Consider the following 12,772-nt stretch of genomic DNA (forward strand, 5'->3'; position numbering starts at 1 on the left):
ATTTCTGATAAGTTGTTCTAACCCTCATTCAGTTTTTCAGGAAAGAGGCAAAGTCTAACTGCTTTAAGAGGTTTGTTACACAGAGTTGAAGTTTACTGTAAAACAGACTAGGAAAACAAAAGTGATGTAAATATTGTATATTGAAACACCAAAATATCCATCCATCCATTATCTGTACCGCTTATCCTCACAAGGGTCGCGGGGAAAGCTGGAGCCTATCCCAGCTGTCTTCGGGCAGTAACACCAAAATATTCAACCCGAAAATATAACTTGTCTGCTGTCTGGGAACAATTATTACTGCAGCTTCTCTGCTTCTCCTTCTATATGGTGAAAAAACAAAAAAACAATCACTAAAAATATACACGACATAGAGAGGGTGATGATATAAAGGGTAAAATGAAACTTTTTTCATTTTCAAAGTCTCACATTCTGTGTGCCATTTCATGTACGTGACAACAAAAAAGATAATTATTCTCTTCTTTTTCTTCAGTTTTGTGTGATCTCTCCAGCATTTAGTTTAGCGGTCACAAGAATAATTCATGTCAATGTTTTGATGTTGGCTCAGTGCAGCAGAACAGCGGCAAGATGGAGAGATCAAAGATGTTAGCAGTGCACTCAATGGAAAAATCTCACCTGCCGCTTTGGTGAGTCATACTCTTGTACACGCACTTAGACATGAACACAACATCAGTTTGTCTGTGAAAACAACGGTGCTGATGCATGGACTGGTCACCATTCATGATTCGAACACTGAACCTCTTAAAATGCGAGGCAGACGTGCTAACCACTAGCACAACAAGCTGCCCCATTGTGTAGAAAGAGTGTAGAAATATTCAGAAATGTCTTCTCAATCCTTTTGAACAGATGAGGCAAGTGTGTTGTTAGCAGCTTGTGTCATTTGGCAATGAAGTCAGGGGACATGTTGCATCAACCTAATGATGAAGCTCATCATTACAAATAAATTACAGAGAAAGAGGAAGAAATATTGCATGAGTTACCCGTAGGACAAAAAAAAAAAAAAGAAATACATTAGCTCCTGTAAACAAACCAACCAAATGTAGTGTTATTGTTAAATATTCCAATATTTGTCATTTGATTTTCGTTTATCTTAATTTTAACATTTTTCATTTCCATATCCAAATTTAGCTGAGCAGGAAATTCATTTCTATTTGTGATCATTTCTATTCACGACATGTGATCCGGACGTGTGGCATGATGAGTGTTCTCTAACCATCAGACAAAACCATTTCTGTAAAATAAAAGTGTGTCAGATGGGCACAGTTTGCACACACCTCCCACACACACCACATTGACATTATTTCTTCATGGTATTTATTAATAGTACTCACTAATTGTCTCAATCTAATGCCACTGTACATCATCTGTCAAGTCGGCAAGGGATACACTCATGAGGCCAGGCACAAAGTTAAAGGGGGCGCAGCCCTCCCGCCACCCCCTCCGAGAACACCACTGGAAAAAAGCGAAAAATGATGTTAGTTTGCCACATTTTTATCTTGTGCAACCAGTGTACATATTCAAATGAAGTAAATTCAACAAACTGTTTTTTTCAGTGTAGTTTTCCACAAGGGTTTTACTACTCCTACCAAATGCCATCCTCATGTTGTTGTTGTAGTAAAGTCAAATGTGAATATTTTGGAAATTCCCTCTGGAGTCAATTGAACTGATAGAATGTGTCGAACGCTTGGAGTGGGAGGGTTGAGGTTGCCGGAGGGTGGGGAATGAGGTCAAGTGACTAAGAAGCAAAGTTGCATAAAAAGCCCCGCAAATCTAAACGAGGACACAAGAGCGGCAAGACGCCAACAAGAGGACACTCGACGGATTGCGCATTTCGATTTGACTTTTTTCCCCCACACAGACGGGCTCGGCCATGAGATCCTGCGCTTTGCTCGTGTGTCTGCTCTGGGGCTTCGGCACCGTGCCGGAAGGATGGAGCCTTCCCCTCAAGTCGGTCCATGTCACGTTTCCAGGAGACATCATCAAAAACATGACTGATATGGAGCTGGCACAAGTGAGTAGCAGATGGTGCATGTTGTCTTGTTAAGAGAGCTTTCACAAAGCAGTCAAGCTGTGTCGGGAAGTGGAAGTGGAAACTAATCATCTGGCGTTAGGACTGTGCAATCTGGCCTTAAAATGAAATCTCACATTTTTCCACAAAACCTGATTTCCAATCTTAATGTATTTTTTTCCCCCCCCTTGCAGAAAAAGTACATCTCAACGGCATTTTTACAAAACAAGCTCTTTGTCCCTCTGTTCTGGAATTTGCATTGTAGCAAAACCAAACAAACATGAGATTTCCAACAATTTAAAAAATTTTTAAAATGATGCCTCAAACTTCATGGCTCGACTGGTCCTTATGGAAGAGTGTCCTTGCGAGGCAAGTTTATTTGTATGGCACGAAAGTTAATCTATGGTGCTTTACAGAGGCAAAAAAAACAGAAACAATTCAACTACAAATAATGTAAAAAGCATTTAAAGAAAAAAAAAACTACCAAGATGACAAAAACACATTTGAAATAACAAAATGACAGCAAGCTGGTGGAATGGTATTTGTAAACGGTGAACAATAAACTTCAAGCACATAACTTAGGTTAAAAAAATAATCATTTAAAAATAATTGTCTTCCACCAGGCTCATTCCTCCTGTCATACAAGAAAAACAATGTGAAAATGATTCTACCAATGTGGTTTGTCTTATCAGATTTAAATTAACTAGTCACATTTTTTTTGTATTCTGTAGGTGTCGGAAAAGTTGCTGTGTCGTCAGCACTGACTAGCTCCTTGTTCGCAGCAATGTTGTTAGTGTAAGCGGTGCGCGTCAGTGAAGATGCACTTTGAACAACAAAAGCTGCTTGAAGAAAATGCCTTGATAAAAAACATCTATGAAATAATAAAAAACAATCAAAAATATATAGCGAGAGTGTCCCAAAACCTTTGGGCTGAGTATTTTTGTTTAATTAAAAAAATGTGATTTTCCTTTTTGTTTTTTGATACTGCAGAGGTGCCTTGAGATAAGAGTGACCTGACTTATGAGTCTTTTGAGTTGCAAGATATGTGCCAATTGAAATGAAGCAAAAAAAAAAAGTGGCAAAAATTGTTCATTTCCTTTACATACTATTGAGTTAAGTCACTACTGTGTGCTTTTATTAAGTGCAATATTTCATTTTTATTCAAATGTTATCTTCCTCTTTTTGAATTTTATTTCCCATTACAAAAAAACGGTTGTTTTACTCTGGGCCCTAATAGATTTCCATTAGGGAAAGAATGAATGAATTAAACACTCAAGGCACCACTTTTTTTAGAGTAAAAAAAATGTTAGGTTCTTTCTTTTTGGATACACCAGTGTAAAGGGAGTATACAATGTTTTTTTTGGGGGGGGGGGGGGGGTTGCCCATTGGTTAAAAGAAAGTTGTCGTGACAAATAACCTGCACTTCATCGCTAAAAGGGAAGAATTACCCTGCCCAGCACATCCTTACTTGCCGCACTGTATTTTCTCTCACCGCTTGGACTCATTCCACAGAGTTACCTGACCAAGTTTGGCTACATGGAGAGCCTGCAGCGCAGCGGCTTCCAGTCCATGGTGTCCACCACCACGGCCCTGAAGAAGATGCAGCATCAAATGGGTCTGGAAGAAACGGGTCAGTTGGACTCGGCCACCCTGGAGACCATGAAGCAGCCGCGCTGTGGCCTTCCCGACGTGGCCAACTACAAAACCTTTGACCAAGACCTCAAATGGGACCACAATGACGTCACCTACAGGTGAGTCGAGGGTCGGCCGTGGATGAACACTTGGGCTTCTATGTTGCTTGATTGTAATGTTGGTCATGATAGTACTTGGAGAGTTGTGCTTTTTTTTTTTTTTTTTTTTTTTTTTGCCGGTGGTGGAGGTACTCAGACACTTTGAAACGCAGACTTTCTTTATGACCAGTATGCGTATTATACCATATTTTGCTGGATCCATTGAGATAAATTTGGTGCTTGGTTCTCCCCACAGGATCTTGAACTACTCTCCAGACTTGGACATCTCCGTGACAGATGACGCTTTTGCCAGAGCTTTCAAGGTTTGGAGTGACGTCACCCCGTTGACGTTCACTCGCCTCTATGAAGGGACGGCGGACATCATGGTGTCGTTTGGAAAAGGCGGTAGGTGACACACGAAGTCACTGGCTTCATCTTTGGGGGCGTTACTGATGAAATGTTGGTCAGATTTGAACAGTTGCAGCTAGGGCTGTTCGATTTTGCCTAATAAGAAAATCCCGATTATTTTCTCTCAAACCCAATTTTACGATTACAATTTCTTTGTAAAATAATGAAAAATGAAGTATTTTTGAATGGCTTTTATTTAAACTTAATTTCTCTTTCTTTGAACTCAAAATGCCAGTCAATTTAAGTACAATAAAGGGTATCGGCCGGCTAAAATGCAGCCTCCTACCAGCCTGACCAGAGCAGGGATGATTCAGAATGGTTCAGTTCTATTCCAGGCAATTTCCAAGTTTCAATCCTGGGCTCCTAGCTCAACATCGACCGGGCCAATTCCGTCAGTTGAGCATACGCTCTACTTCACTTCCTCACTCACTCGGCAGTCGGCTCAGATAGCCGCACACAATCCCCAACATGTGTCACTTTCTTCTCGGCAGGCGGACAATCGCTTCCGCATTTCAGCAATTCGATTGAACGCGCTACTCACGTGACCGCATGACAAACACGGAACTAACCACCGGAAAACAGAGATCTTAATACGAAGAGAAGAGTAACCGAAAGTCCAAATACGAAGAGGTTGTACAAATCGAACACAATACAGAAAGTACAAATGGGCTACACTTAGATATAACAAAATCGAACGTGCCGATTTGAACGTTTTATCCTGAAAATTTGGTTACGGTTCAAAATCGCTTAATCGAGCAGCCCTAGTTGCAGCGATAATCAGAGGTGGGCAAAGTATGGCTACTTTCAACCCCACTCCGTTCTTTACCCCGGCCCATTGAGCATTTTCTTGATCAAGAGTCCTGTAATACAGCCAACCAATATAAGGACATACTATATTTAGACACCCATTGGGCCTGTCGCGATGCAAATTTGGCCAACATTTGAGTAGTGTTACAAGGGAAGCATAAATTCTTGATGGTTAAACATGAAGAGGGTCACATTGACCTTTGGCTATTTTTGGGCATACAAAAAAAACCCCGTAACATTAATTGGCAAATTCCAGACCATGGAGACCCTTACCCCTTTGATGGCAAGGATGGCCTCCTGGCACACGCATACCCCCCCGGAAAGGGGATCCAGGGAGACGCCCACTTCGATGACGATGAAAACTGGACGCTGGGAAAAGGAGCAGGTAGTTGACGTCGTCCCTTTTTGGGCCTCAATCTGCTGCTCTCTCGGGTGAATTGCAATCTCTCCTGTCTCCAAAAAGTGGTGAAGACTCGCTATGGGAACGCCGAGGGTGCCTTTTGCCGCTTCCCCTTCACTTTTGAGGGTAAATCCTACACGACGTGCACCACTGACGGCCGCACGGACAACCTCCCGTGGTGCGCCACCACTTCTGATTTTGGCCGGGACAAAAAATACGGCTTCTGTCCAAGTGAACGTGAGTCCGACAATCCGATAGCTGGATAGATGAAAGTTATCATGTAATGTAATCCAAGATGATATAAAACAATTGTCGCTCCCAAACCAACAGTTCTGTACACTTTTGGAGGGAACGCCGACGCCGCCCCCTGCGTCTTCCCGTTCGTCTTCCAGGGCGAGGAGTACAGCGGCTGCACCACGGAGGGCCGCGACGACAGATACCGTTGGTGTGCCACCACAGACAACTTCGACCAGGACAAGAAATACGGATTCTGTCCCAGTAGAGGTGTGTGTCGATTTGAGCAAAATCGATTAAAATTGCAAATACTGTTTTATTTTTTGGGTGAAAATAAAAATATTTTAAGGCCATGTCGCCAAACCTTATAGCACTCCTTACTAATGTTTGTGTCTCCACCTGAGCAGAAACTGCCGTATCCGGTGGGAATTCGGAGGGGGAGCCATGCCACTTCCCGTTCACCTTCCAGGGTCGGGAATACGACGCATGCACCAGCGAGGGCCGCGGCGATGGCAGGCTGTGGTGCGCCACCACCGCCAGCTACGATAACGACAACAAATGGGGCTTCTGCCGGGATAATGGTGAGAAATGAAAGGACGTATTTTCCTCACGATACATGTCCTCGGGAAGCACAGTTTGGGGTTCAAATCTCAGCTCGACATCCACAAAGAATAAAAACTGCAACACACCTACCTACCCGTAGGTACTTGTATCACTCTTAGGTTTGCGCATTTCTCCAATAAAAGATGATTCGATATGTATCTCGAAACGTGTGGTGCGATACGATTCAAGGACGGTACATTTTAAAGTGGAACGATTCGGTTCGGTTAAGCCAAAACCATTCTCCGATTAAAATCGTTTTTTTGTTACACCCCTAATTACTCGGGTTGAAAGCGTTCGATTCAATTCAAACTTTTCAATTCGGGGGGCAGTTGTGTCTCGTGCAAATGAGCCAATGCTAATGCCCGTTCTACGGGAGCCAATGGGCTTTATCAACCGAGACAGAGCGGGGGTGTTCCAACAAGACATTCTCAAGCATCCTCAAGCAGAATAGAGTCTGAGGAGAAAATCCAGCCCCACGAAGAACAAGCAAAAGTATCAATGTATTTTCGTTGCCGGTGGCAGCACTTCATCACCTTCTTCTCGTACGCTTCCTTTAGAAGAACACAAATACGTCTGCCCGCATGTCATCAACTTGGCTGCTATCACAAGCTAGCTTCTGTCTCGTGCAAATGAGCCACCGCTCAGACCGCCTCCCCTCTTCATTGGGCTGTCCAATAGGCTTTCATCACCGCGACAACCAAGGCAAAGCTAGGGCATTGTGACAAGGCGAGTGTGTGCTTCTTCTAAAGCAGACCGGAGTCTGAAGAGAAAAGCGAACCCTCATAAAGACCAGATAAAATAGTCACTTGTACTTTCGCTGGTGGATGCGGCACTTCATCACACTGCAACTCTTTGTCAGGAAATATGTCAGCTACCAAAAGATTTACTTTGTCTTTTAACTTTACGTTTGATGGTTGCGGACTCCAGACACACAACTATTTAGAAACAACACATTAGAAACTCTCTTTTTTTTTTTTTTGATCCTTTACCTGTTTCATTCCCAAACCACGCAGGTTACAGCCTGTTCCTGGTGGCCGCCCACGAGTTTGGACACGCGCTCGGTCTGGATCACTCCAACATTCGACAGGCACTCATGTACCCCATGTACACCTACGTGGAGAACTTCTCCCTGCACAAAGACGACATTGCGGGCATTCAGTATCTCTACGGTAAGGCAAGCGATACCGCCATCCAAGAAAGTTTGGCTTTCAAAATGATGATCTCCTTATTGAAATACATGCTATTGCTTTCAGGCCGCAGGAAAGGCCCAGATCCCACACCCCCTAGGCCTACCACCACCACCACCACCACCACCACCACCACCACCACCCCAGCTGTCCCTACGACAACTACCACAGAACCAACACCCGTGGACCCGACAACCAAAGACGTTTGCAAAGTCAACAAATTTGACAGCATCACCGTCATTAAAAACAATTTATATTTCTTCAGTGACGGGTAAGGAAAACAACCCGGTGTCCCATTTGAGTCTCGCCACAGTCACGTACGCTCATGTCCTCATGGCCTTTTGCTCATTAGATATTACTGGAAGAAATCCAGCAGAGGTAATAATGGCGAGGTTAAAGGTCCATTTCGAGTTTCTGAGCGTTGGCCGGCACTGCCCACGGTCATCGATGCTGCCTTTGAAGACCTTCTCACCGGGAAACTGTACTTCTTCTCTGGTATGTGGATTCCACGCGTCGTACACGCACGTGCGGAAGCCCGCGTTAATTGTGCCTTCTGCCGTCTCAGGGAAGAGCATGTAATTGTTCTGCCTGTCATTATACATCGCTGGCATCGATAGAGTAACTAACATCCGCCATTTGTAGGCAATCAATCAGTGAAATGGCAACATGTAAGATGTCCCTTCAAATCATTGACGTCCTTTTTAGGGCGCCAGTTCTGGGTGTACACAGGACAGAGCGTTCTGGGCCCACGTAGCATCGACAAGCTCGGCCTCCCTGCCAGCGTGAGGACGGTAGAAGGAGCACTGCAGAAGGGAAAATCCAAAGTTCTGCTTTTCAGTGGGGACCAATACTGGAGGTGAGTTCAAATTCATAAATAAACACACAATTGAGCCGTAACGTTGATCCGACGTTATAGTTATTATTATCATTATCGGTTTGACGATTACGGTCGTTGTTGTCGTGTGTCAATGCAGGCTCGATGTGAAGACGCAGATGGTTGAAAGGGGCTACCCGCGATACATACACAATGCCTTTGGCGGCGTGCCCAGTGAGCCTCACGATGTCTTCCAGTTCAACGGTAAATGACACGCTCACTCAAAAGCGTTGATTGGTGTCAGTGGCATTGCGTCAAAATGGTCAACGTTACACATTGCTACGCACGACTAACTCTGTGGTTAGGGCTCCTTTAACTCATTCAGTGCCAGACATTTTCAGACCCTCTTTTACCCTAATGTTTGGAAAATATTTTAAAATATAAAAATACGTTCCTGGGATTGAATGGCTGGACTGTGAAAAGACAAATAAATATCTCCTTAGCAGTGAAAGAGTTAAATAAATGTTGAGTGTAACTCATTCAATCCCAAAGACATATAAATACGTCCTTGGCACTGAATGAGTTAAGATGACCATTGTTAGTCCAAAAATAGTTTTGATTTCATCTATTCTTGAATTGGTTTTAATCAATTTTCAGACCTGGCCTTAAAGGTACAGTACTCTGAAGTTGATTGTAACTTTCTGTTTGTTGTTTCTGTGTTTACACTACATTTACTGAACTCACTGTAATTTAAACTAATTCAAACTTTACTCAAATAGGTTTTAATGACTTTACAGACTTTTTGAAAATGTATTTTTAACACAGTTTTAATTTCTTTTCAAACTAGTCTTTATTTGCTCTCAATTTGTATTTCTCTATTGGTTTTGATCTACTTTGTCTTGATCTACGTTTAATCAAGACTCAAACTAGTTTTTAAATCTACGTTTATACTTGTCTTAATTTACTTTGAAACTAGTTTTAATCTTGTTTCAAATGGGTCTTAATTATGTTTTATCTTCTTTTTATTCGACGAAACTTGTTTGAATCTGTATAATCTACTTTCAAACAAGTCCTAATTAAACCACATTGAAACTAGTTTTAGTCTACTTTGAAAATGGTTGTAATCTACTCTGAAACTGGTTTGAATCTAATTTCGATCTACTTATTTTCTATAGCGCAAACTACTTTTAACATACTTTCAAACGGTTTTGTCTACTTTAAAGATAATTTTGAGCCTTGTTAAGATTTGTTTTTGATCTCCTTTGAAACTACCAGTAGTTCCAAAATATGACTTTAATCTAAACCAATTGAACATGTTTTAAAATGTGTTTTCTAACTGGTTTTAAGATATTCCTGTATCTGATTTTCTTAATGCTTTACTCGACATTCATTTCCCACACTACGCCACGGACTGAAGAATCGCGAACCTTGCGTTCTATTGTTCAAATTGAAACATGTCTGCTTTAGGTTACACCTACTTCTACTGGGACCGCTTCTACTGGCGCATGACGCCCAGCAAGCAGGTGGACCGCGTGGGCTACGTCAAATACGACCTGCTGGGGTGCTCCGACTCTTGAAGCATACGTGCGCTCGCTCGGGATGGGATCGCAACGCGCTTGGAATCAGGGAGAACGTAAATCAGGTTTTACGTGCAGTGCCTGATGACTTCTTGGGTTATTCTTTGGCCGGCCGTCACTGGTGTGACACAACACACATTGCATTGGCCCTTAAACGCATGTAAACAGCACAGCCATTGATGTGTTCATATGTGAAATTACAGCATAATAATGGCCAGCATTGGATGCCAATCATTCAAGACTTATAAAGGGTCTAATTCCAAGTTGTTTAAATAATTTATATAGCAAGTGTCTGACAGGTGCAGACTTTTTACAGTATTTGATTGTTTTGCCATCTATAGTATTATTATGTTTTGTTTTTAAGAGCTGTCTTTCTTCTTTTTTTTTTTTTTCATGGCTTTGAAGCCAGTATTTGCACTGATTTACAATGCATGGCTCTTTCACTTTAAATTATTTATGTGTTTTCATAACTTTCAGTGAAATAAACATTCAGCTCGACACCAATTTTGATATTACTTCATCATTGCTTTACTAAACAGTTTCAGTATGGAGTATTTTTCTATTGTTGTATCTATTGTTTCTTTTGGGGGGCGGGGGATTGTACTCCGTTTTCAAAATAAAGAGCTCAATCAAAAAGTCTAGAATGCATATTTTTAAGAAATGAAACTTTCAACATTTTTTTTCCCCAAATTTAATCTTAGCAAATAAAATCCTCAATATAATTTTGCACATTTGTGATACAAACGTTTATGCACTTTACAAGAGTCACGTGAACTTAATGCCATGACTAATACTTTCAAACTATTTTGACATGTACTTTCAAACCAGTTTTAATCTACTTTTAAACTTGACTGTACTGGTTGAATCTATCTCCTTTATCTTTCATCTCAAAGAAAATACATGTTTAATTTGTCCTGAATAGAACTTAATAACCTTATTTGTTTATCTCTTCATTCATCGATTCAAATTAATGTGTTCAGTTGTGCTGCATTGCCATCTTGTGGCAAATCTCTTTCTGACAGACAGTGGACATGAAATATCTAAAACTGCAACACATGCTTTAGTTAGAGACTTGGGAGGCTCAGCGTGAATATTAAACAAAAACATTTGTATTACTGAAAAAGACAAAAGACGATGCAAACAGTTCATGCGAGCGATTAAATCTGGTAAACAGTAGAAGAAAAACAACTGGAATGTCATATATATTTTCAGCTGCTCTCTCAATTCGCCTCTATTCCACTTTCACAAGTATGTATATATATATTTTTAAAAAGTATGATGAAACAAAGTTTTTTTTTCCATCCACAAAGTGTCATCTACTATTTACACAATCCCACATAATCTGTCCACGTGGTGGCAGTAAGAGTGCCAAGAACTGCAGTAGAATTAAGATGGTTGTCTCATGATGCTTCTTAAAGCGGAAGTCAACCAAAACATATTTTTTTCAAGAATATGTTCCCAGTAGGCCCACTAGTTGAAACAGGGCATTCTGATAAATATTGCGTTTGTGGAATAAGTGTTAATCCACTCGTTTTTAGCTATCTCCGGGGGCAGCCATTTTGTCTTCTGTCGACTGAAAATGACATCACAACTGCTCACAACGACCAATCGCGCCTGACCTGTTTTCTGAATCTGAGCCGTGATTGGCCGTTGTGAGCAGTTGTGATGTCATTTTCAGTCGACAGAAGACAAAATGGCCGCCCCCGGAGATGGCTAAAAGAAGGATAAGCCCCAGCACGGGCGAACATCAAAACAGGCAAAACACCAAGAGCCCATCAGCACACTCACACACTCTGACCACAGTCTTGTGAGTATTAAGTATTGGATCTGGCAGTGCCTCCAACAGCTAAAAGAAACAAGTCACACATGACTCTTTTTGGTCATACTGACACATACACAAACACAGCCTGAATGGCAAACCTGTTGCTGTTGTTGAGTCTGCATCCTTGACGCATACAGTGCGTCTATGAGACTTGATGGAATCAATGTATATTAGTTCACTGCACTGTTCACAAGCAAATCGTTGATGTTATAACGTAGGATTGAACATTTTAATCCCACTTTCCTACCAAGCGGACCACTCCTATGCACATGGTCTGTACAAGTAAAATGGTGCATAAATTAGTGTCCTTTTGGTATAGTTAAAGTATGAACCTGTAAATTAAAGCGTTAACTAGAAGTATACAACTTGTGTAGTAGTAGTATATAAATGAGTGCACTTGCAGTACACTTCATGAGTATACTTTTATAAACTGAATTTGTTCCAAATTAGTATAAAAAGTACTAAATTAGTATACTTTGTAGTACACCACAAGTACATAGTTCAGAGTACACTTATACTTATACTTAAGTATACTTTATAAAGTATACTTCTTATATACTACTTTTTCATAAGGGGATTCACATATCCTGAGGTTTTTTGGGGGGTTTGTTTTTTTTTCCCTTCAGGGACTTGTTGAATATTTCCAATGCCAATCAAGCTTTATAAGTTTTTTATTGTTGTTCTTTTTTTTGTTTGCTTTTTTTTTTACTCCAACACCCGACACACAAAATTAACTTCAACATAAATAGTGCATTTTTATTGACCGCATCGATAGACATTGCCAATTAGTCCTTTTAAAAAATGAAATGTTGCCCTAAGCAAAAGATTTGCTCATTCTGATTTTGTTTTTAAATAGATGACGCTTTAAACGTTGTTCGCAAAAATGCTCACTAGGTGGCAGTATTGGACTGTGGGTGCGTTGGGAAATACTACCCGTGGTCACACTGCTTCACTCCGACCATTCGGAAACTCAGAGCGTTGTTCAAATGTGCTGTTTGGTTATTCAGTGCCCAAAAAAGGAGTGGCGCAGCGATCTTTAAGCGCTCCAACTGGGTAGTGGGACAGGGTTCGTCCAATGCGCCAGATGGAAATTGGAAACAGTTCAAGCAATGGAGAGGAGCGAGCCCTGCCTTTCCGAACACACATCCATAGGTGGTGTAAAAG

At 41.3% G+C, this 12,772-nt stretch overlaps 1 protein-coding gene across 1 annotated transcript; it reads left to right on the forward strand.

The window, feature by feature from the left end:
* Nucleotides 1–1,789: 1,789 nt before the first annotated feature.
* Nucleotides 1,790–10,290, forward strand: mmp9 (matrix metallopeptidase 9). The gene is made up of 13 exons (XM_086034604.1): nt 1,790–2,029; nt 3,539–3,777; nt 4,013–4,161; nt 5,228–5,356; nt 5,435–5,608; nt 5,702–5,875; nt 6,013–6,186; nt 7,222–7,377; nt 7,462–7,666; nt 7,748–7,890; nt 8,101–8,251; nt 8,370–8,473; nt 9,677–10,290. The coding sequence occupies exons 1-13, from the start codon at nt 1,889–1,891 to the stop codon at nt 9,784–9,786; spliced, it is 2,049 nt and encodes a 682-aa protein (XP_085890730.1). The 5' UTR covers nt 1,790–1,888; the 3' UTR covers nt 9,787–10,290.
* The last annotated feature ends 2,482 nt before the right edge of the window (nt 10,291–12,772 follow it).

The sequence above is a fragment of the Filicampus tigris genome, chromosome 1 (assembly GCF_054856515.1).
Source record: "Filicampus tigris isolate MCC_2025a chromosome 1, RoL_Ftig_1.0, whole genome shotgun sequence".
In the NCBI taxonomy this organism is placed as follows: Eukaryota; Metazoa; Chordata; class Actinopteri; order Syngnathiformes; family Syngnathidae; genus Filicampus; species Filicampus tigris.